Source organism: Cydia amplana, chromosome 1 (assembly GCF_948474715.1).
Source record: "Cydia amplana chromosome 1, ilCydAmpl1.1, whole genome shotgun sequence".
NCBI classification, from domain to species: domain Eukaryota; kingdom Metazoa; phylum Arthropoda; class Insecta; order Lepidoptera; family Tortricidae; genus Cydia; species Cydia amplana.
In genome coordinates, this window is record NC_086069.1 from 823,866 (window position 1) to 848,018 (window position 24,153).

The 24,153-nt window shown below is 39.1% G+C and overlaps 1 protein-coding gene across 1 annotated transcript in view; it reads left to right on the top strand.

The window, feature by feature from the left end:
• The window catches only part of LOC134652110 (dystrophin-like), a 115,808-nt gene extending 94,274 nt beyond the window's left edge, over positions 1-21,534 (top strand). The window contains exons 5-21 of the mRNA XM_063507310.1: positions 9,199-9,458; positions 9,603-9,761; positions 10,797-10,933; positions 11,309-11,427; positions 12,131-12,300; positions 12,396-12,477; positions 12,856-12,988; positions 13,682-13,907; positions 14,781-14,892; positions 15,368-15,488; positions 15,851-15,998; positions 16,441-16,581; positions 17,040-17,166; positions 17,478-17,606; positions 19,768-19,891; positions 20,381-20,479; positions 21,058-21,534. Of these exons, the coding sequence (XP_063363380.1) occupies positions 9,199-9,458; positions 9,603-9,761; positions 10,797-10,933; positions 11,309-11,427; positions 12,131-12,300; positions 12,396-12,477; positions 12,856-12,988; positions 13,682-13,907; positions 14,781-14,892; positions 15,368-15,488; positions 15,851-15,998; positions 16,441-16,581; positions 17,040-17,166; positions 17,478-17,606; positions 19,768-19,891; positions 20,381-20,479; positions 21,058-21,167 (2,397 nt within the window). The 3' untranslated portion in view covers positions 21,168-21,534. The remainder of the gene's footprint in view (positions 1-9,198; positions 9,459-9,602; positions 9,762-10,796; positions 10,934-11,308; positions 11,428-12,130; positions 12,301-12,395; positions 12,478-12,855; positions 12,989-13,681; positions 13,908-14,780; positions 14,893-15,367; positions 15,489-15,850; positions 15,999-16,440; positions 16,582-17,039; positions 17,167-17,477; positions 17,607-19,767; positions 19,892-20,380; positions 20,480-21,057) is intronic.
• The last annotated feature ends 2,619 nt before the right edge of the window (positions 21,535-24,153 follow it).

Below are 24,153 nucleotides of genomic sequence, written 5' to 3' on the forward strand. Positions count from 1 at the left end.
CCTAGCTGCCATAAGAATTTAATGTTGTGATAAATTCTCTGCTTGTTCCTTGCTCCCGTATGCGTTTGCGCAGAAACTGGCCGCGGGCCAATTAGTGAGTCAGACCGAGACCCGCTATTATTAAACCACTTGAGCCTTTTGTAATATACAAACATGCACTAGGTATGCTATGCACAATCCAACACCTTAGTAAAATAAAACCAAAATCAATCAATTTATAATTTATTTACATTAATTTCTGTTTTTTTTCAAAGTCTGTTAAAGTCTGTCAGCTAACTTTGTACTAATGACTTAGTACTTTTAATTTTTTTATTTAATTATAAGAGATAAATCACAATAAAGTACACAATTTTGATCTAAAAGCATCGTTAAACCAGATTTTTTTGTCTCGATACTCCATTCCGCAGTACTTAAATAATTAAATATACAGTACCTATACCTACAATACTTAAAACACATCTAATTCGTAAACGACATGATTGCAAAAAATCACAAACGCAGCGCATCTGTTATCACTTATCACACCGGCCTTAAACAGAATGCTATGCAGAGTTACCTTGGTCCAATACTAGACCGTTTTCGAAAATAATTTTTTGTTTCATCGTGTTAGGATCTGATGATGGGATCCTGGAAAACAAAAGGGAGTTCTCCATCTTCATACGGAATACTTAAAGCCATTAGTGAGCAATTCTTGTACCTATATTTATATATTTCGGGGATCTCGGAAACGGCTCTAATGATTTCGATGAAATTTGCTATAGGTATTGCTATTGGCTATTATTTTTTTTCTGGGTTTTCGCGGGCGAAAAATCGATCTAGCCTAGGTCTTATTTCTGGGAAAACGCGCATTTTTAGTATTTATATATGTTCCGAGCAAATCTCTGTCTCCCAGATATTATAATATAAATCGGTTTAGCGGTTTAACGGTGAAGAGTTATAACAGATAAAGTTACTTTCGCATCACTACAAAGTATAAAACAAAGTCGCTTCCCGCTGTCTGTCTGTCTGTCTGTCTGTCTGTCTGTCTGTCTGTCTGGTATGCTTAGATCTTTAAAGCTACGCAGCGGATTTTGATGCGGTTTTTTTTTATGAATAGAGTGATTCAAGAGAAAGGTTTATGTATGATTTGTTAACCCGTGCGAAGCCGGGGCGGGTCGCTAGTTTGTAATATTATTACGAGTAAGTAAAGAGATTATACTCTTCCCAATCTCTGAGATACCATGTCATACATTTACATAAGTACACCTGGTTACTGCATATATGGGTGGTATCCAGTCTAGTGTAGGACGAGTTTTTGCGTTCGCTATGTACAGTTGTATGCTAAGCAGGCGAAAAAAAAATACCGCAAGGAAACCTGCATATCCTGCTGTGTTGGTTTTTCTAGTTTTTATTTGAGGAATGCACTGCCCATTAAAGTTTGTTTCATGAAGTCCAATTTGGCGATAGTTTAAATTTATCGTATTTGATAGCCTGTTCTTTTAATATTCTGATGTTTTCAGTTAGAATTAGCATAGTTAGAGAAACACGGGACTTTGTTTACATAATACGATTAAATGTCATTAGTAATATATATTTTAGTTTAAGTACCTATTAGTAAAAAGTTAAAAACTTTTTTTTATAATTTGACCTTGTGAACTATCGAAACGGTGTATATCGAAACTGGTTCATGGTGCTTATAGCCCTTTATCATGAAAATAAGAACAATATTTTCGCATATTTTTTGGAAAAACCTTATAGCATCAAAAAACTTTAACTCAACTTAAAACAGCAAATATTTTTTATCACACTTTTACAAACACTTTATACATATGTAATGAATTTGAATGAAACACCGACCCAATCATCAGTCTTGGGTGTACTCAGTATACTCAGTTTACATCCTAGGTTATAAACACAATGTTATGGCGGCTTGTAACGATAATTACTTCCCGATAGCCTTATTTGATCCTTATGGCTGTTAGCTGTTTACAGGGAAGCTAGTTGATAAGTTAGTTAGACTAGACTAGACCAATACAGTATTATACCTATCTGCAGTTACACGTTAACAATGTTCCTTTGTAAGCGAGCAGGGTTAGAAATACATTTTCGGTTGGTTCTAAGCACTGTGTTATTGTGTCTAAAGTGTCATTCTATGGAACTTGCTAACTATGTAAACAAACCGCCATATTAAAATTGTCTCTGAATGTCAATTTACTAATCACTTTTGTTTACATAGTTAGCAAGTTCCATTACATAGCAAAAAGTAGTAAGTTCCATAGAATGACACTAGTGTCATTTTTAATAGAAGTTCACCATACTAGCTCGTAAAGGCTCTCTTTATTCATCGAAAACTGAGAAAGTTGCATTATATCCACAATAGTGGCAAAGTAATTTAATGCAAATTTTGAGTTGTTTCCTCATGTTAGTTAGTTGCATTGACGAGTGATGATTTCGAATGATAGATAAGTATTTAATATCGTTTCATTTGGAATTTGTAATGTTTTACAATTAATAGGTACCTGTAAGTATACGTTGCGTTTTATCCAACAGGCTCCTTCACGGCCGGGGCAATGACCTCCGATAAGTGATAACGAACCCGGAAATGCAACGTGTGCGGTAACCTTCGTTTGTTTTGCTAATAAACCTTTTGTAAAGTCGTTTAAAAAGTTTTTAGCCTACAACTATCACTTTGTGGTGTTGTTGCTATTATTTCCCCTACCTCTGTTTCCTACAGTTCCAAGCCATGATTAAACCCAATCCCGACCATTTCGTCACGACGCACGTGGCCGTTGCGTTATCAGATCACGACATCGGCACGACACGGTTGCGACACGATTCCGACTTATTATAGACCTTGTGTCTTTAGGAACAAGGTTTAGTTATGGTTAGGGCTGTTAAGCGTATTGACAGTGGTGATCAATTGCGGGGTCTAATGGTGTGTCAATTGGGTGATTTAGGTGTTATTGGGAGATAGATATTGTAAGATTAGAATTGAGGAATTTTGCATAGATTTTTTAAAAAGCAAAAGCCGTCTTCTTAGAGATCCAGTGCTCCCAACTTAGGGCAATATCTGGTCATTTGTTGAGAAACCGTTTTCGAAAAATATTTTTTCGTGTTAGGTAGGAACCCACTTACTTACAGATTGGTCCCGTATTCGTCAGTTTTAAATCTTCATTTTATAGTAATTATTAGCTCACATATATTATAGTAGATATAGACTTGTATCATGTAGTTAAAGGATAACTAACAAAACTTCACCATTCAAAGGAACTGTGTCATATTATATTATAACAAGAGCGGACATTCCATAGCATGATGCGGGCGGTTATCGCCCGATCCGGGCGAGTAGTGCCGGTTAACCGGGTATCCGGGTATAAAATAAAATACATAACTTTAGGTATTATTATGGTGATTGTAATACCCAATGATTGTTAGAAAAGTCATCGGTTATTGGCTTGTTTTTCTATTAAAGTCATTACTGCAGCGTTTGGCTCAAGATGCCAAGATTTATAGCTGGGTGATGACGATATAATCTAAGTCTACCTTTTTTCAAAAGTTCGTCATGTCTCATCGCTTTATTTTACATTTTTTGGTATATTTGGACCTAAAAAGTAGAATATTTTACGCCTAAAACGCAACTGTAAGAAATTGAAACTAGATAAAAAACGTTCTCATATTCGTAGCTTCCACGAAAAACCCGGTTGCAGTCGCAAAATAAACTGTCATTCGCCAAGCGACCTAAAATATCCGGTCAAGATGGCGGCGACCCTAACCGGGTATCCGATCTGCGGTCAAATATCCTCCGCTATGGGCTAGTATAATAACTTGCTTCATACACGTCGTGTTGTGTTCGCTCGTGTTCATAATAATAAATATAAACTGTCACAAGTCTGGATGCAATAAAGTGTGTCTACTAACCGGTAAAATCAGGGAGCTTAGCCAATATGACAATCGTTAATAGGAAACGCCAAACGAAACTTAAATAGTTATAGAAATATTGTGATTTTTTATAACATCTGTCATCGCGATACAATTTTTATTTTCGTTTGTTATCTTGGCTAGGCCTCGGCTACTCTTTAAAACATTAAAGCGATTTGATATTAAATAATAAATCCACCTTCTTTTAATGAATTTATGTTAATTGAAAGCGCAAAAACTTGTTTGTTTTCAATTTTCAGTGTATTTCTCCGTATTTTTGTATTTATGAATTACGACTTATGACAACTATAAAATAATTTAATTTATAGGAAAGAACCTACAAGTAAGCTACTTTTCTGTAGAAAACTAGAAACGCAGACCAGCAGTACCATCACAAACTTTTATTTTGGTACTGTTATAAGGATTTTAATTTTTAAACAATAAATTAATCAATCTTTCATTAAAATAACGCGAATTTCTATGGTAACCTAACCTTACTCGTCAAGTCTTAGCTTGTCTTACATACTCTTTACTTACTTCAAGGTCTCATCACAATTTGGCCATCTCCAAAAAGTTAGACCCTGTCAAAATGTCGGCCTTACCCGGATATCTTCGGTCCGATCTGCGGTCCTCATCCACATATCATTACTCGTCTATGGCTAGTTTGATAAGTTGCCGGATATCACCGTTCGTGACTTTCTTTTGTTTGTCTTTACGGTTTATAGTTCTTTTGCGGGTTTTATAGTGACCGCTGTGGGAGACACAACCGAGATAAGGTTAGGGAAAGATGTGTATGAGAATATTTTAGATTATGCTTTCGGGAACTTAGTAAGATTGAGATTTTAAAGAGTCAAGATTATATTTCAAGACGTACAGTAAGCTGCAGTGATAACTGACTCCCCCGCCCTGTTTACTGTACCTACATAAGACCATCTTAAAGTGCCATTTCCAATGATTACAGGCTATAAAATTTTATTGAACAGTTCTTTCTAAGTAGTAGTAGTAGTCTTTGTCAGACATTTTTTTTTCTTTTAATCAGATATCAAGTAATGATCATGAAATAGGTACCTGTGTTATATTATATCCTATTGAAGTTTTGCTATAGTATTTTATGCAACCGTTGTTTAAGAGAGGTCAAAAAAGGCGAGTGGCGTGAGTAACAATTTGAGGCGAAGCCGAAAATTGTTAATAAAGACGCCACGAGTATTTTTTGACTCAGTTAAACAACGTTGCATACAATACTTTTTCTACGACCAAGCACTTACTTTGAAATAAAGTTGTAAATTTAACAAATATGTTTAATTCAAGAAGTAGCAAAAATGGAGGGTACTTACGGGCGGGAAAGGAATGAATGAGTGAATGAAATTAAAAAAAAAACATGTCTCTGGTTCACTTATTTGTCAGAGATGACATTTAAAATAAGGTTGGCAACACTGTATTTCATTCAATATTTTTTAAGTGGTCATTACACGAAGTATCGTAAAATCGCCAAAAAGATACTGCGTGTATGCACAAATTCTTTTTTGGGGAATAGACTAAAGCCTTGTCTTGACAACTATAAGGTATGGTTTTAAGGTGTGTGCACGGCCTTTTAAATGACAAATAAAAGTACGGGAGTAGAAAAAATTATTAATTATTAACAAGAATTTGCTTAAATTAACTAGTAAATGGAACTTCAACTTAGATTTTTGTCAAGGATTATCACTCATCTTTGAAATATAACCCCACTGTTTCCAAAATAAATCTCAACTTTATACTAGGTTAGGGATATTATATTTCCCACATACGGCACTTCAAACATGTGTTCTAGTTTCGATCGGTAAGACTGACATTCGATTGTCATTTTTGAACTGTCAGCCTGGTAAATGGTTAAAAATAACCTAATTTATACTTAACCGAGCTAACCCCTACACAATTACTCCATTAGATCGTCTTGATAATAATCGTTCATTGATCAGTTAATAGCTGATGTAATTGATAAAGGGCTGTTAACACTGTCCGATTGTTTGTTAGGGTTAGGTTTATTACTGTGTTGACTTTGTATAAAGTACCTACTAGTAGAAATAACTTAAAGAACAGCTGTACTGCCTTAGTACTCTCTGGGAAATGAAACAAATTTTTAAACCGAAAACGAATGAACACAAATAAAAAATACAATATTTTAGGGACCGTACACACGCCAACGTCACGAAACGCAACATCACAAAAGGTAATTTGTGCGCTGTGTGCAATACAGCGCAGCGTAGTGAAACTCAATCCGTCTGTCAGTTTTGAAGTACAAAGGAGCAGAGGGCCTACCGCGATTACCGAAGTCAGTAAATTGCGGGCATCTTTCTCAATTTAGGCGTTAATAAGAGTGATAGAGAAAGATGCCTGCATTTTGCGAACTTCGGTGTTCGCGGTAGACCCTCAGTTTTCGAGCGTATAGACAAACACGATGCGATTTCTGAAATTCATTACCTACGGGGTTAGGTTTCCTAGTAATACTAGTAGATGCACTGTAAGTAATTATTATGATATCAAATGTCAGGAGCCTTAGGCGTATGTAATGACTTTACAACAAAATAAATGAAATTAAAACAGTGTATACAAGCTTTGATGGTATAGGACCTATATGATTGGATTATATCATTATAGGTTTGTTATATGAAACCAACATCATCATATACCTACTGAAAAGCTGGTGCCATGTTGGTAAAGCGCATTATCCGTGTTACTCTGAGGATAATCCCTTCTATGACGTTTATTTTTTATGAGTGTTAGATATATGAAAACGTGATGTCACTGATGTGATTTTAGCCAAATTCTAAAAGTAGGAAGTAAAGTTTTATGAGATTTGTCACGTTTCACTTAAGATCCGATTGCAGGGAATTGATATCGTAATTCGGAATATGATTTCAACCTTCAAACTGCGTTTACCTAGTCATATATCAATAGCCAGCCACATTAATAAATAACTTAACCCATATATAAATGCCCGAAGGGTAGATTTCGACCAACTGGAAAATACTAGTAGAAGAGAAAGCCTGTAACAAACTAATTAAGGGTTAATGAAAAATATCAAGCTATAGATGCTGAAAGTGGTTTATTTTACCAATTTTAACGACAAGTTCTTTTTTTTTTCACTAAAATAGCAGCCATATATGAAAGAAAAAGTGACGAAGGCCGGATTCAAACCGGCGTCTATAGCTTTCCGGCCTGACGCCATGAACCCCTAGGCCTAGGCTACCTCGCCACGGCGCAATCGGTCCCAATTTCTCGACTATATGCCATATTATATTTAGTAAGACTAGGCGTTTTTATATTATACTTCCTTTTTAGACGACAGCGATCATAGATACACTTTTACATAATTTCAATTCTCCGCGCTATAAAGAAATGTTGCTATAACTCAATATTCGTAAATCCACTCTCAGCCTGTCACACCCTAGAGACGGTTACCGAGGATCCGATACTGAAGCGCGCTGCGGAAAATTGTTTCGTGAAAACGTCTATTACTTTATGATAAGCCGGTGTCGTGAAATTGAGAGTGTATAAGATAAAAGATAAAATACATTTATTCGTCACGATCACAAAACATGTAGAATATGCAACGTACAAACAACAACAGCAAGAAATGAACAGATCCTTAAGGGTCTCCCCATACTTATCGACGCGGATTCGGCGAAAGCCGATAGTAAACAGCATAAACAGGTAAGGTTCGGTTCGGCTCCGTTCGGCCGTCGACGGCCGACGCGTCGGCGTCTTTTTCGCTCTTATTGCGTGGACATAAAGTTTCATTTCTATTGGCATTGCCGATTCCGCGTCGATAAGTTTGGGGAGACCCTTAATGTGCATCACGAAATGGACCCAACTATGACCCAACTAAGCATAATGCTAATAACTATGGCCCCATAGACAACCAATCGCTAACGCTCCGTAGCGAACGCAACTGTCACTGTCACACTAATATGGAAGAGTGATAGAGAGACACAAAGCGATTCGATGGCGAAGCGATAGCGATTGTCACCTTGGCTAGGCCGCCTGGTCTTCCGTAGCCTCCGATATCTACAGGTTTTCCCAACAGTTATTACATTATTCAAGACTGTGACACATGTTACACATGCTAAAGCCCGCGAATAGGTAGTTTCGTATCTAATAACAACACCACAGATGTCTGTTATTGTCGCTGTTTGCTGTTTCGGTACCAACAAGGTTGTAATATTTTTTTCTTGCAATTTTGTGATTGAAAAACATGTAATAGGTACCTAATGATGTACCTAGTATAAAAAAATACCTATTCTTTATTTTAAGACAGAAAAAAAAAATTAGAGACTCGTACGTAACTCATCCATAACCTCTCCCACTAGTTACCATCAACTTGTTACCAGTGGTAACAACTGAGAATTTTGTTCTCCCCAGTTCCCAGTATAAACCGAAGTCTTTATTCGGAGGCTCGAGTCCTTTTTATTTGCGCTTTAAAAGAAACTCAATAAATAATTCGCCACGGGACGCGTGAAAGACTCGGTTTTTTAGCGTAGTCTCGTGAACACGAGTAGAGTTCTTCTATAGACTCAAAATACTCTAATTCCTGCCAACACTAGGATAAATGCTAAAATGAAAGAAAGAATGGCACATGTCTATCCAACTGTCGCAAGCGCATCGCCGCATACGCATGTCAGTAACGCGAGCCGCGAAGGCCGGTGCAAGGTCACTAAACGAGTTGCTGAACTTGGCCTTAGGAATGCCAGTGGGACGTCTTTTATGGGCTAATTTCATGTAGTCTGGATCTTAGGAATTTAGTATCTTAAAGCAGTTATTTCTGTATTTTTAACGTAGGTATATACAGTCGAAGAATTTGGTAAGCCATTACGTACCTTGTCACAGTGACAATAACTAATACAAGGTACAGAAATCAAATTCCTGGACTGTACGCCAAATTATACCAACGTCTTTATTGTTATGTATTCAAACTTGATAAACACGAAACCCTTAGTACTTATTTACCTACATTTCATAGAATTCTGACATAAATAATGACAATTGAAATTTTTAACAAGCGAAAACGACTTCGAACGATGCTATTTATTAAGCTTAGATCCAGCTGAATAAATCGATCTTAGCTGGAGTATCGCAGAGGCCGTGAGTTCAAGTCTCACCCAAGACAGTAATTTTTCCACTTTTAAATGTATTCTAAGCTTATTAAATAATGACATTACCACACTTTGCATTTTCGTTGCAAAAGCCATGTACATGGCCTTGGTACAGTACCTTGGTCCGTCTCTATTTACTGTCCACTTAACCCTTATTGTTTAATTCCAGCGCGTCCGCACCTTCACATCATCCCTCGACGAGCTAACCGGGCGCGTGCAGGCCGCCGAGACCGCGCGCTCGTCATGGCGCGGGCCCGGCGACGCGCGCGACGCACGCGCGCAACTCGACGCGGTGTCGCGTGCGCGCGCGCAGCTCCCCCCGCTGCGGAGGCTGGCGGACGAGCTGCAAGGGCAGTTGCAGGCGCTCGCAAGAGACAAGATCCAGATACCGGAGCAGCTGGTCGCTAGGCTCGACGATTTAAATACCAGGTAAATAAGAATTTGGATACCTTAGCTTAGCTTTCGGGTCCTACCTACTTAGAAAGTGTACACCAAGTTTTTACAAAAGAAACTGTTCAAATTGAAATCTCTCTTTAAAATGATATGCTAAAAGTTTGTGTTTTCTCTTTCCAGGGTCGGCGCTCTATGCGCCGGCGGCGAAGAGCGAGCGAGACAGCTAGCCGGTGTGGCAAGAGATGGAGGAGCGGGCGCGGCGCAGGGCTTCCTCGCCGGCTCGGTGGAGCAGCCCTGGGAGCGCGCCGTTACTCCCAACAACGTACCTTATTACATAAAGTAAGTATTATGTTCCCTCTCTTATCCAGAAGCAAGAAGAAAGCGAGACATTCACTAAAACCACAGAAGGAAAATCCAGACCCAGAATGTAAATGTTATATTAGTTATATACCTAAACAGATTCTAAATTTGCATAATGCTGGATTCTTGTTCAGCTGTAGTCTTCCATTGTAGGCATTTAAGTGAATTCACAGCGAGAAACACCAAGTAGGTACAACAGTTTACTTTGTGGCCTAACATTATATAAGCCACAGCCTAACTTCCTCGTATACAACAAAATGAAGAGGTCCATTCTGATGTCTGTTGCTGGAAATGCGGACACTAAATACAAGTGTACCGTTAAGTTAGGTTATCAAACTGGTTACAGTTTGATAACACTTTATACCACGCATGGTCTCAATTTTAGAAGCCATATCAGACCATTTGCCACTTTACACAACGCATGTTATAATGTTAGCAATTTCTACTTAGCGCCAGTTGCACCATTCCACTAACCCGGGGTTAACCTGTTGAACCTGGAGTTACCATGTTTACCAGTACATTGAAATAAATAAATGTCATATACTTACTAAGAAAAAGTGACCCAAGCCTCCAGTGCCCCAGGCTGGAATCGAAACAGCGTCCTCTGCTATCGCGGGAGGTGCCTGTTGCCACTCGGCCACCGGGCCACAGCGGCATAGGTCGATTTTTCCAAGTATATGCACTTCATACTGAAGGCTTATGGCGCCCCCTGGCCACCCACCACCAGCCAGTACAATTTACCACTGGCTTAACCGCTTACCCCCGGGTTAGTTCCTACTAACCCGGGGTTAAGCCACTTGCACCATCCTTGGTGCAAGTGGCCTTAGTGGACCTTACTATTGTGAGTACTTTGAATTAATCTTCAGGCTTTAATACAAAAACAAACCTTGTGTATTAAATTAATAACTTTAATAAGAGCACCGATCGAATCTTTAAGACTCTGCTAACACTTCCTTGATACATACTCCTCTTACCATATACGAAACAGGTTCTTAAATGTTTACCTTTCCACAGCCACGAACTGGAGACGACCCACTGGGACCACCCGAAGATGATCGACCTGATGAACTCCCTCGCGGACCTGAACGAGGTCCGGTTCTCCGCGTACCGGACCGCGCTCAAGCTGAGGACCGTGCAGAAGGCATTGTGCAGTAAGTTCTTTCACATTCGGACTTTCAAGCTGTTTTGTATCGTCTGTAGATGTCGAGTTCAAGGAGCAGGTGGAGTGATCGCCACAGAGGCGAATCTAAGATTTTGCTGAGTTTTGAGAGGGGTTCAGAGATCTGGAAGAGTCTTGAACCCAATGAGGGTAGCTTTGGGTAGGGAGGGACTCAAATGCTTTGAATTGAGAGCCCCTGATCACCTAACTTAACCTTACGTACCCCTGATGACCATCCGATTTTTCTACTGACCAAACTATATTTTTGGATGACCATTTATGAAGAAAGTCAAAAATCATTAACGATAATTTTTGCACATCAATTATGGGCATCCAAAATCAGTTACTAAAATGTTATTAATTTCAGTGCACATGTTACAACTGCCAGCTGCACTAGAAGCTTTTGACTCTCACGGGCTGCGCGCGCAAAACGACCGCCTCATCGATATACCAGACATGATCACTGTGCTCACATCTCTGTACGAGGTATGTTGGTCTTTCCTAATCATAATCATAATTACAAGATGTTAGATGAAGATGAGATATAATGTTGTTAGATGTTAGATGAGAGATGTATGTTGTTAGATGTTAGTTAGTACATACATGGACCCTACTAGGGCGTGGCAACATTTTAAAACCATAATTAATCTAAGTATTAACTAAGTTGCACACAAACATAATATAAAAATAGCATAATATATAACATAAAATTACATAACACGAGTATAACATAATATGTATTTCCAATAATACGCATAAAAATTAAAACAATTAAGCACCGTCTTAAACTAGAGCTTGAGCTAACTGTCCATGAACTCTTGTAGAGTAAGTATATGGACAATTGTACATTCCATTATTAGGTAAGATTATAGTTTATTTACGAAGGTTGGGTAGTTCGTTATGTTCACTATATATTCGGAGGTATTTGGTTACATATTTTAATTGACATTGAGTAGGGGCCTTAGTTAAACATTTCCAGATTGGCGGGGATTGCTTGGACTAGTTTGTTACGATGGCGTAGATTATGGATTGGCGAGTTGGGATTTTCGGGATTGCCGAATAAATTTTTATGTTTTCCTATACTCATCCTCACTGTACTCGCACTTCTTTAGCTTCCTGTGGGACTCGGTCAATCTGTGTTAGAATATCCTATAAGTAACATTTATATTTATTTAATTATCTCTTTCAGGTGATAGCCGCCGAAAACCCCAGTCTAGTAAACGTGCCCCTCTGCCTAGACCTTTCCATCAACTGGTTGCTCAACGTGTACGACAGCCAGCGGACCGGACAAATCAGAGTGCTGAGCTTCAAAGTTGGCCTCGTGTTGCTCTGCAAGGGCCATCTTGAGGAGAAATATAGGTGAGTTACCGTTTAATTTATGCGTTGACATCTTCCATCCCTGTCACTTATCATCTTCAGCAACGACCTTAAATTATTTGCTTCTCTTCTTACAGGTATCTCTTCCGGTTGATAGCTGACCCATCATGCAGAGCAGACCAGAGAAAGCTTGGATTACTACTGCACGACTGCATACAGGTAAAACATTTAAATACAGTAATTGAATTACTACAAGAACCGCAGGGATTTCTTTTACAAAATCTTCACCTTAATTACTAGATCAATACTATACGTGTAATATGTTCATTTTAACCCTCGTAGTTGATAATTTGTTCATAAAAAGATATCAGTAGATATCAATTTCTAATTTCCCATTGGAATAATTTCAATATTCTTCAAGAACGATACCTATTGTGTTCATTTTTTTTAAAACTAAAAGGGGACTTTTTCGTGAGTAGGTACATTTTTTATCCTGTTTCTGATTTTCCGAACTTGGCATTACGCTCTTGGTCGAGATTTTAGCAAGTTTGAAGATGAAGTAACGACTTTAAATCAATATAAATTTGTTTTCTTCAGGTACCAAGGCAACTGGGAGAAGTGGCTGCCTTCGGAGGCTCAAACATCGAGCCTTCCGTACGAAGCTGCTTCGAACAGGCCTCGGCAGCGGCTAAGGAAGGAAACAAAGGCGGCACCCTAGATAGGAAGGGAGGTAAGTAAGAACCTACATTAATAACGAAACCATCATTTTGTTATATTCAGGGAATTGGAATTTTTCTAGACATGACAATTATTGAGCAGCCTATTAGTATATGTCCCTCGGATGGGCACAGCCATAGAGAAATATAGTAAGACAAGAGTGCTCACTCCATACATCAGTTCAGACTATTAATTTCAGTGTCTACATCTAGCATCGAGTAGCGGAACTATCAGTACTGCTACTTGACAATAGATGTAGCACCGACAGGAAAGTCTTATCTCAACAGCATAAGACTTTCCGGTCGGTGCTACATCTATTGTCAAGTAGCAGTACTGATAGTGCCGCTACTCGATGCTAATAGTCTTTTTGGTACTAAAACTGATGTATGGAGTGAGCACTCTATGTATTTTTTTCTCTATGGCACAGCCTATCATTAATACAGGAGGGTTTGGACTCCCCATGTTGAGTCAATATGCATTGTGTATGTCGCTCAGACACAAGCGCCATCAGAGCAACACCTGTTCGCCACAGGTACATTACACCTGCCAGGCCTGTGGTCATGTTTGCCGCTCCCGTATTGGCTTAGCCACGAAAAACGTTGTCGCCCTAACTGACACTGTTTCAACAGTCTGTAATAGACTTTAAGGCCAATGATGATGATGATGTTGCTCAGGCAGGACTTAACATTTACCTGTTTTATTCCAGCATCAGAAAAAGACAAAGAAAAAGAGGACGTCAAAGAGAAGACCCTAGAGCGAGACGCCGACGGGCAGCTGCAGTTCATCGAGGCGTTCCACTTCCTGCAGTGGCTGCAGAAAGAGCCGCAGTCCATGGTGTGGCTGCCGGTGCTGCATCGGCTGGCGGCCGCAGAGAACGCCAAGCATCAGGCCAAGTGCAACATCTGCAAGGAGTACCCTATCCAGGGCTTCAGGTGAGATTTTTGGCTATGCTGTTCCTGAGGATATGGTAAAAGAGGAGCAAGGGAGACATTTAGGCATTGCTACACGTACACACACCTTTTCTCTGCAGCTGACTGTAGTGACTTTGTGGGCAAAAGTAGGTACATTATTAAGACCGAGTGCGGGTAGTTCGAAAAACTCGCGCGGTTAGACGATGCTGATGTCAACTTAAGCCAGTCTTCTCCGAGACCGCGGGGACAACGCCGTCCTCGAAACGTCGGAGGTAAATCTTAAAACTTCGATACGCGATTAAGTCCCGTTGTATAATTTAATAATGTGTAAAAATCGTGAAAGTTTAAATCAGTGTTAAAAGTAGGTACTACAGTCAGCTGCAGAGAAAAGGTACCCCCCTGCATAGAAGTTTATATGCAAGCGTGGTACCTTTTCTCTGCAGCTGACTGTACACCCTGAATGTTCTGACATTCAAATGGTCTGGCGAAGTCTGCTTCGCCCGACCTTTGCAGACCCTTGCGACCTTTTGCAGGAGTGTGCGAAACCCGACATACACGCTTATGTTCGTTGATACTTGTCGAGACTTGCCGAGTCTGTAGAGTCGGACCAAGCTAACAATGACAAAGTGTGGTTATGTCATTAATGTCAAGTTGGTACAAAGTTAGCTTAGAGGGTTTCTACGTACTAAAGGAACCATTGATCTAAAATAGATCCCTACAAAACTGTATTTACAATTCAAAGTGATGAGCAGAAATCCTGTCTTTTCCAGATTCATCGAAACTTCATCGAAATCAAGCCACGTACCTTTGTCATGACTTGATCAACGAATTTAGAGCATAAGTAATAAAATTTGAGAATAGTCTTCTTCTACATATAAATTTGTTCGTTTTCAGATATCGTTGCTTGAAATGCTTTAACTTCGACATGTGCCAGAAGTGCTTCTTCAGCGGGCGCAAGGCCAAGAACCACAAGCTCACGCATCCCATGCAGGAGTACTGTACGGCGGTAAGTGGCGTTCATTGATTTTCATATCATAATTTATATGAGATTCTTGGATCGTGGACATTAGATACCTACATCTTGAAAACTAGGTATTTTTTAACGGTGTGGGAATGCTGTCACACATCTTCCCTCCGTGTATTGAGGTGGACCCATTTTGTGGGGTATGTGGGACTCGCTCATCCCGGCTCTTTCCACTGAGAAAGAGGAGGAGGAGCCTGCCCACTAAACCCACAATGTGCCATTTACGGAGGCCCCTAGGATATATCGCGAACATACGACGTGAGAACTAGGTCTGCCATTTTGGATGTGACATGAACTAAGTCACTTACTTTTGTAGGTACTTTTAAGGTTTTGGTTTATAGAGTCTGTCCTTGTCTCTTTCCATGTGTTTTTTTATTTCATTGCATTTTCTCTTGATTATAACGTGTAAAATTTCAGTATAAAAACTATAAAGTTAATTTGAATGTTGTGTTTACAGACGACATCAGGCGAGGACGTGCGAGATTTCACGCGCGCACTCCGCAACAAGTTCAAGTCTGCTCGCTACTTCAAGAAGCACCCGCGGGTTGGATACTTGCCCGTACAGACTGTGCTTGAAGGTAGGTTTATTGTCTCATCATTGACTATATGTCCCTATAGCTAAAAGTACTTTGATATTGTTTTTGAACTGACATCTTTGTAACGCCTGACTATCCCCTCCATACTTTTAGGAAGTGACAAGTGGTCACGTCGTACATGGAAGACGTCGCTGAATTCAACAATACCAGTTGTTGTATTACTGTCCAATCACATAAATTTCGTTATTTTAAGACTTTTTCCGAACTGATGGCTCGATTATTCGTTTTTACGGGCCATATTGTAATTTGGCTCTTCCGCAACATCCAAACATTAGATGTACCTACTCTAGGAATGGTCTATGTGAAGGTAGGTAATTATGCCTAATAATATTTTCTTATTGCAGGCGACGCGTTGGAATCACCCGCGCCATCGCCGCAGCACGGAGCCGGTGCCAACCTCGGCGGCGACGACATGCACTCGAGACTCGAACTATACGCCACACGACTGGCTCAGGTCGAGCTGGGTTCGAGACCTGCTGATACTCCTGACAGGTAACTATAACAATGTTCAATTAGAATTTACCCCGCCTGTCCCGAAATAGTTCAAGAGAAATCTGAAACTCGAAGATTCGTCTAAGGCATTTTGAGTGATTGGATTGGACAGCTGATCCGGTCTTCTAATCATATTCTCCGACGCAGACTTATTCTTACCATTATCATCATTATTAGACCTAGAACTTTTACTAGCAAAAGCGAGAGATTAATGACAAAATCAAGGTCTAACGATGTAGGTACCTATCTAAAGTCGTTTTTAGACTACCAAGTCAATAATGATCTCACAAAAGGGGATGCCAAGTCTGTGCTAAGTTAAGGTCGGAAAGTAAACGTTGGACTTCGAAACAGTTAAGTAGCAGAGGAAACCATAAAATACACAAATAGACTTTAAAGTTTCTTACCTGTTGAGTTCAGACTTACAGCATTACTTTGTCCCCAGCGATGAAGAACACCAGCTGATCGCCCAGTACTGTCACTCGCTGAACGGCGGTGGCGAGAACGAAGACGCTCCACGGTCACCCGTGCAGGTCGTCTCCATCATACATCGCGAGCAGCGACACGAACTAGAGGCCATGATCAGGTGAGCTTTCAGGCAGCCAGCATACACCATGTATTCGCCTCTTCCTCTTTGAGCGGGGACAGGAATAGTCCTTCCTAATGTACGATACCCACTGACCTGCTGGAGTCGGGCCGCGCCGGAGAGCATCTTCAATATGCCTATACATTAGGTTGGTAGGTATTCCACCTGTCCAATTTCTTGGTCCAATGTGCATTGAGTCTCACTCAACTAACTAAGCAACATGTGAGACGCAAATACATATTGGACAAAGAAATTGGACAGGTGGAATACCACCCGTATGGCAGAAGCGATGGAGTCCGGACGGTCCGCGAGGTGCCGACCGGCTTGCGGTACAGATGTGTAACAGTGGGGACACTTACCTTGGCTATCCATACGGGTGCATGTAAATATGGGTATGAATTGGGTCGGAATGGAGAATCAGTGTTAAATTTTTCAATGGATAACTTTAAAATTTCCAGGGAGCTGGAAGAAGAAAACGCGAGCCTGCAGGCGGAGTACGAGCGGCTGAAGGCCAAGCAGACCCCAGGGTCCACGCCGGAAGAGCAGCACGGTGTTAGCGACAACAGGAATGCTCCGGTCGATCAGGTATTGCCTACTAAAATTAAGATTCATGATGTCATGTTTGTACTGTGACGCAATTTAGCGTAAACGTGACTAGAATCCTTCTAAGCTAAGTCTATATCAAGAAACAAACTGCAACAGCGTCGCTATATGCTGCTTTCCAGCCTGTCGCTTGTCAATAAAATCAAAGAATCTTTCATCATACTTTTATTTTAGCAACAGGCACTTATAATCGTTGAGCATAGACCTCATCAATTTTCATTTACATTCCACCAGAATTGTTGTTTCTTTTCTCAAGTATAAGTACATAGCTAATATTTATGATGTTATTCCAGGACATGATGGCAGAAGCCCGCCTGCTCCGCCAACACAAGGGCCGTTTGGAAGCCCGCATGCAGATCCTCGAGGAGCACAACCGGCAGCTAGAAGCGCAGCTGCAGCGTCTACGCCGTCTGCTCGATGAGGTGAGCCACCTGAACTTGAAAATTATACAAACAGAATTTAATCTTCTCTAGAAATGACTTGAGATAAATCAAGCTCGTTTATGGGCTTTTTAGGGTTCCGTAGCCAAATGGCAAAAAACGGAACCCTTATAGATTCGTCATGTCTGTCTGTCTGTCTGTCTGTCCGTTTTTTTCATCAAACCCATACGTGTGGGGTATCTATGGATAGGTCTTCAAAAATGATATTGAGGTTTCTAATATAATTTTTTTCTAAACTGAATAGTTTGCGCGAGAGACACTTCCAAAGTGGTAAAATGTGTCCCCCCCCCCCCCCTGTAACTTCTAAAATAAGAGAATGATAAAACTAAAAAAAATATATGATGTACATTACCATGTAAACTTCCACCGAAAATTGGTTTGAACGAGATCTAGCAAGTAGTTTTTTTTTAATACGTCATAAATCGCCTAAATACGGAACCCTTCATGGGCGAGTCCGACTCGCACTTGGCCGCTTTTTTTTTGTTGTCCCAAACACTTTTTTTTTCAAATTTGGGATTTTTTATGTTATTTCTACTTAGAATCACGAGCTCTTTCTATCCTAATAGGAGAAAAAAAGTGTCCTAAGGTTTTTTTCCCATTCCATCACCATTTTTCATAGACTATTCCTATCTATCGAATCGAAATCAATGTACTGAAATCACAAGACTGGAAGAGGAGGATAACCAAATTCACAAAAAAGTGTATCGATCGACATTACGCATTGTTGTCTCGGGAGTACCTCAAGGCAGTAATTTGGGGCCATTACTTTTCCTATTGTTCATAAATGACCTTCCCAAAGCCGTGAAGCCCAAATCTATACTTTTTGCTGACGATACAACAATAATGATTAAGAGTGATACTGACAATATATGTAAATATGAAGCTGATATTGGTGAGGCCTTAACTGACATAAATAATTGGATAAACAATAATAATCTTCTTCTTAATCTTTCTAAAACACATTATATGCAATTTCACTCATCTAGGTCAACTCCTACTCAATTAAATATTACCATGAATAGTATTGCTCTAATGGAAACCAAAACAGTAAAATTTCTGGGCATTCATATGGATTCCTTTCTTGACTGGAAGAGTCATATTGATTCTGTTTGTGGTAGACTTGACCGGTTTGTCTTCGCATTGAGAAGGTTAAGGCAGGGTGTATCCGTTGAAGCAGCACTCACGGCCTACCATGGCTATGTTTCATCCGTCCTCAATTATGGCCTCATCCTATGGGGCAATTCTGTAGATGTCGATAGAGTATTCAAGATTCAAAAACGTTGTATACGCGCAATTGCAAATGCCTGGACAAGATGTAGCTGTAAGCCTATCTTTAAAGTGCTTAACATTCTTCCATTAACTTGTATGTACATTTACAAAATATCTTTGTTTATTAACAAATTTCCAAATTATTTTAAGAAAAGGTCTGAGGTATTCACAGGTAACTTGAGGGCACCTTACAGAGATCTTTTAGACCAGCCACGCTGTAGGACTGAAATTTATAAACGGAATGCGTATTATATGTGTATTCTCGTTTACAACAATCTACCAACAGAAATTAGGAATCTTGAAGGCAAGGAATTCATTTGTACCCTTAGAATTTGGCTCCAAGATCATTGTTTTTACAACTTAAAAGAATTTTGGAATTATAAAAACATGATGACATGAAAAATGTACCTATTGATTTTTAATTTTTTGTTTTCTTATTATTTGGCATAATTTTAATTTGACATTGTTCTTAAATTAATGTAAATATATTGTGTATAAGTGTATATAGCTAATTAATGTACTTTGTAAATACCTACTTGAATGTTGTAGAATGTAGTTTTAAGAATAATTTGCATGCTGTCATGAGATAGCGGATCAAGGTAGATCATTACTAACCTAACTGTAAGACCTGTAACTAACCCTTTTTCTGCAAATAAATATGAATATGAATATGAATATGAATATGACTTTGTATGGCGGTCGCGGAATGGAAAGATCGAAAAATGTATGGAAATTTTGGGACACTTTTTTTCTCCTAGTAGGATAGAAGGAGCTCGTCAAATTTGAAAAAAAAAGTGTTTGGGACAACAAAAAAAAAACGCCCTTATGACTTTAGTTAGGAATGTCATTTAGTCACTTGCTTTTTCGATTCCAGCCGTCGTCGGGGTCCCCGCCGGCGCGCACGGGCACGCTGCAGACGCGCTCCGTGACGGCCTCGCAGCTCGCCACCGACTCGCCCGCCAAGATGCACAACGGCCTCTACCACGACTCGCAGACTAGTGAGTATGCGTTTATGTAACTTCATACGCGTTAAATTAAAGTGGTGTTTTTTTTTGTAAATATTTTTTCGGGAAATATAACAGACCGAATGACGGAGCTGCAGACACAGCTAGTTAATTATAAAACAATAAGTATAATTAATAAATAAATATTATAGGACATTCTTACACAGATTGACTAAGTCCCACAGTAAGCTCAAGAAGGCTTGTGTTGTGGGTACTCAGACAACGATATATATAATGTACAAATACATAAATACATAGAAAACAACCAAGACTCAGGAACAAATATCTGTGCTCATCACACAAATAAATGCCCTTACTGGGATTCGAACCCAGGACCGCGGCTTCACAGGCAGGGTCACTACCCACTAGGCCAGACCAGTCGTCAAAGTATCCATGAGTCTGGAGCGCTTCTGAGTGTTGTTCTAAGTAGACCATTTTGGTTCCGTTTCGTTGTCCGCCATTTTGACATGCCATGTTCTCAAGATGGCCGCTGGGCGGGCGCTAGCGCGGGAGAGGGCCGCGAGGCGCTGGAGCGGCCACCGCCGCCGCCGCACAACGTGCACTCGCTCATGCATTGCGCAGGTGACTTGTTGTTGAGTGTTGACGTTGGCTGTTCTTTCCGTTTTGAAGTGTTATTTTTTTTTTGCTGTCAGCCGTAGCAACTTTTAAATCAGCTGGGAATGCTGACGATGTGTTGGCTTTTTGTTTTTTTTTTAGTTTGAAGTTTTTTTGCAACATTATTCGGAGTACCTGTGATGTTTACGGGCGTGGCCCATGGCCGTAGCAATTTTAATTGTTTTCTTTATAGTTATAGATTATTAATCAGCACAGGTTTGTTTTGGTTTTTGTTTCTAATTTGGCAATAACTTGATGTTGTCAGTGTTGCATGGTTTTCTCACGTGAATTTGGATTTTTTACTGAGATATTTCTTGTTTGTTCATGCGAATCATGCAGGACGCATACCGTGAGGTAAAGTAAAATTGTTCTAAGTACATAATATTTATTTTGATCACAGGGATCGGATCGAGATCGAAAATGATGACAATGTAGATTATCGCCGACAACTGCGCTACGCTGGTTGTAATTCAAAATATTTTCCTATAAACTTGTTCAATATTTTTTGGAAACATTAACTTAACTAATAATGTATTTTCTTACAGATGACCTTGGGCGCGCCGTCGAAGAACTAGTATCTGTCATGTCAGAGGAGCAGACAGAGAGCACTGCACCTCCCCAATACTCCAACGGCAAACCTCCCAAAGAGAAATAAGGGACACGACCCGCGCAAATAAGGGACACGGACCGCGCTCCGAGTTGCCAGCGTTAAAAAATATTCAGGTGGCCAGGTTCACCGCTTTATTCCGCTCTGGTAACACTGTTGTAAAAATACTTGCTGCAATGGTAATGCTTATATTTCTGTATGTTCACCAATTTTTTTGCATTGACGCGCGATTTATTTTGGACGTGAAATTTACGCGCTCTAGCTTAGTTTGAAGGTGAAGGAGAGGTGGAAGGTACCTATTACTAATTTTCGACTCATCACTAACCTGCGCATGCTGTTATATTGTACTTTATGTAAGTGTCTAACATTCCATTGTCATCTACTAATAGCGATCGAACGGGACTTCATAAAATTCTTGTACCCACTGCGGTATAAGGAAATGTAGGAAGGTATATCTATGAGCTATAGAACTAATTGTTATCACCAGAGGTATCACTAATCATTAGAATTGGAGTAGGACGCATGATGTTAACGAAAAATCTTGTTAGTAACCTCAAGTTTAGTTTATAGCAGCTCAGAGTTCGATTAAGACGATTACCGTATGCAACGCTTATTGTACAGATAAGGGCATGCCATTGTTGCAGTACAAATCGTGTTGAGTCATTCTATTCTTTATCTACTATTTTTATATAGCAACACAGACTTTTCTACTATTTCATTCTCATGCGGCAATATCGACAGTGTTGCCAGAACGAAGCGCAACGAAAAAGACAAGTAACGAGCATTTATACTGTAATGTTGTACCAAATTTGTGGATATATAAACTTATCTATACATTTATTAATTGTTTAAGTACATATCTTGTTAGTACAATCTCCATTATCATATCACTTCTTGTAAATTTCCATATCATTTGCTGTGTATAAAGAAAACTGGCACGTATCACGAAAACTTAATGTTCATCGTTTCGTTGTGACGTCACGATTAACAGCTTGGAAGGGGCTGAAAGCTTTAATAGAATCACAATTTAGCTTTAAACTACCCTGTTTTGAGACGATTTATCAGAAACCTGGCCGAAAAGAGCCCATTGGGGCCCGATTAGAGGAAAATGTATTGTTATATTAGATAGAAATCTCTGTTCTTGAGCGTACAATATATGCCAAGTGGCCGTAGTTATATGGATTCGTTACAGTTCGCTAATAGGTGTAGTCGTAGCCAAACAATATCAGCATTATTATGGTCTCTGTACGATGGGCCACGGTGGTCTATTAATAACCTAAATATCACTGGTAAATTGTGTAAAATCGCCATGGCCTATAGTGCAAGCCACTATATGCAATATGCATGTATGTTATATAAACGCGTTAACGAATGAATATAATATTATTAGATGAAAACTAATTGCGCAGCTTCACGCAATTTAATCGTACGATGGTTCACTTCTCTACATAACTGTACCTCGGACTGTCTTACTCTTCTTAGCGACTATAACTACTAAAGTATATATCCTTTTTCACTATACCTAACCTCGACGGTAGGCCACGTTTTTACCTATTGTATGAGACCGTTTTTTATGTCCCATTCCGATATTCGGATTTGTAACGTGTCTAGTAAGATGCCTACCTTTTAGATAAGAATATATTGGAGAGATGACTTTTATACGAATGTTAAGTATATCTGTTGACGCTAATTTTTACAATAAGGACTTCCGATTTAACCATATCACGGTTTATTCATTTTTTTTTAACGCGAATTGGAATTCCGAATGTCAGTTTAGCGTCCCAGCGTTTTTGCCGCTGGCAACATTGCGGGATTCCAGTTCGCGCGACCGTTACGTTTAAATTTATTAAATATAATTTGGCTAATATAGTATCTAAGGGAAAGCACAATTAAATATTATTTTAACGAAATGAAAGTAAATTTACACTAATATATTGTTAATAATTTTATTATATTTGTATTGATTTATGTAGAATGGAGGTTTTGTTTCGAAACTAATTATATTTTAACTTTTGGCAATTATATAAAATATTCTTCTTCCGCATTTATTTGTGTTTATGTTTTAGGAGTTAAATAAATCCAAATAAACATTCGGCATAGTATATACTTGTTGTTTCTTTTACTGTATTTCGGAAACATATCCCCTTAAAAGGTAGATAACCGTTCCAGAATAAACCTTTCACCAAATCAGCTTTATTTATCAAAAACTGATAATAAAGTTGCATTTTATCCACAACAGTGGCAAAGTAACTTGATGCTCATTTTCAGTTGTTTTCTACTGTTAGCTGGTTAATAAACTTTCAAGTGATTTTGAATGAAAATTGTAAAGTTTCCGACGCTACATCAGTACGACACCGCATACGATCGCAAACTTTCTAGTTCATAATATTTGACGTATATCTTGTATCAAATAAGTCAAATAACTGTGGCCCATAACAACACCATTTAGCGAAAATGACAGGTCTGTGAACGACACTACTGAGAATATCAAGAACAAAATAATGTAAGTTTTAAAGTAATTTAATCGTAATTATTAACAATAAAATAGGTACATATTTAGTACATCTATTAAGGCTTTAAGGAACAACATGGATAACTTAAATTAGTCATTTCTGTCACATCACAAGAATCAAAAACAATTCATAAGGCACGCATTTCACAAATATAGATTTAAAAAAAAATGAAGAAATGTAGTAAACATGCCTTGCGTTTAAATGCATTTTTTCTATTTGAACTAAAACGTAAATACAGTTATGCTAAAACAAACCTTATGCAGATGCAATTAGGTTGCTATTTCAACCGTTCGCGTTGGATGTAAGATGTGTATTGGGTAACTAAAAGCTACATAATAGAAAATGTTCTGTACTATTTGAAATAAGGTGTATCTATTCGGTTAATTCCCACTACTTCAGAATGTCGGCTAATTCCGAAAATGACCCATAATTCCATGATATAGAGTCCATTTTTGTAATTACCCAATATTCTGAACTTTTCAGAATTAGGTACCCAAATACACCTTACATCCACTGTTAAA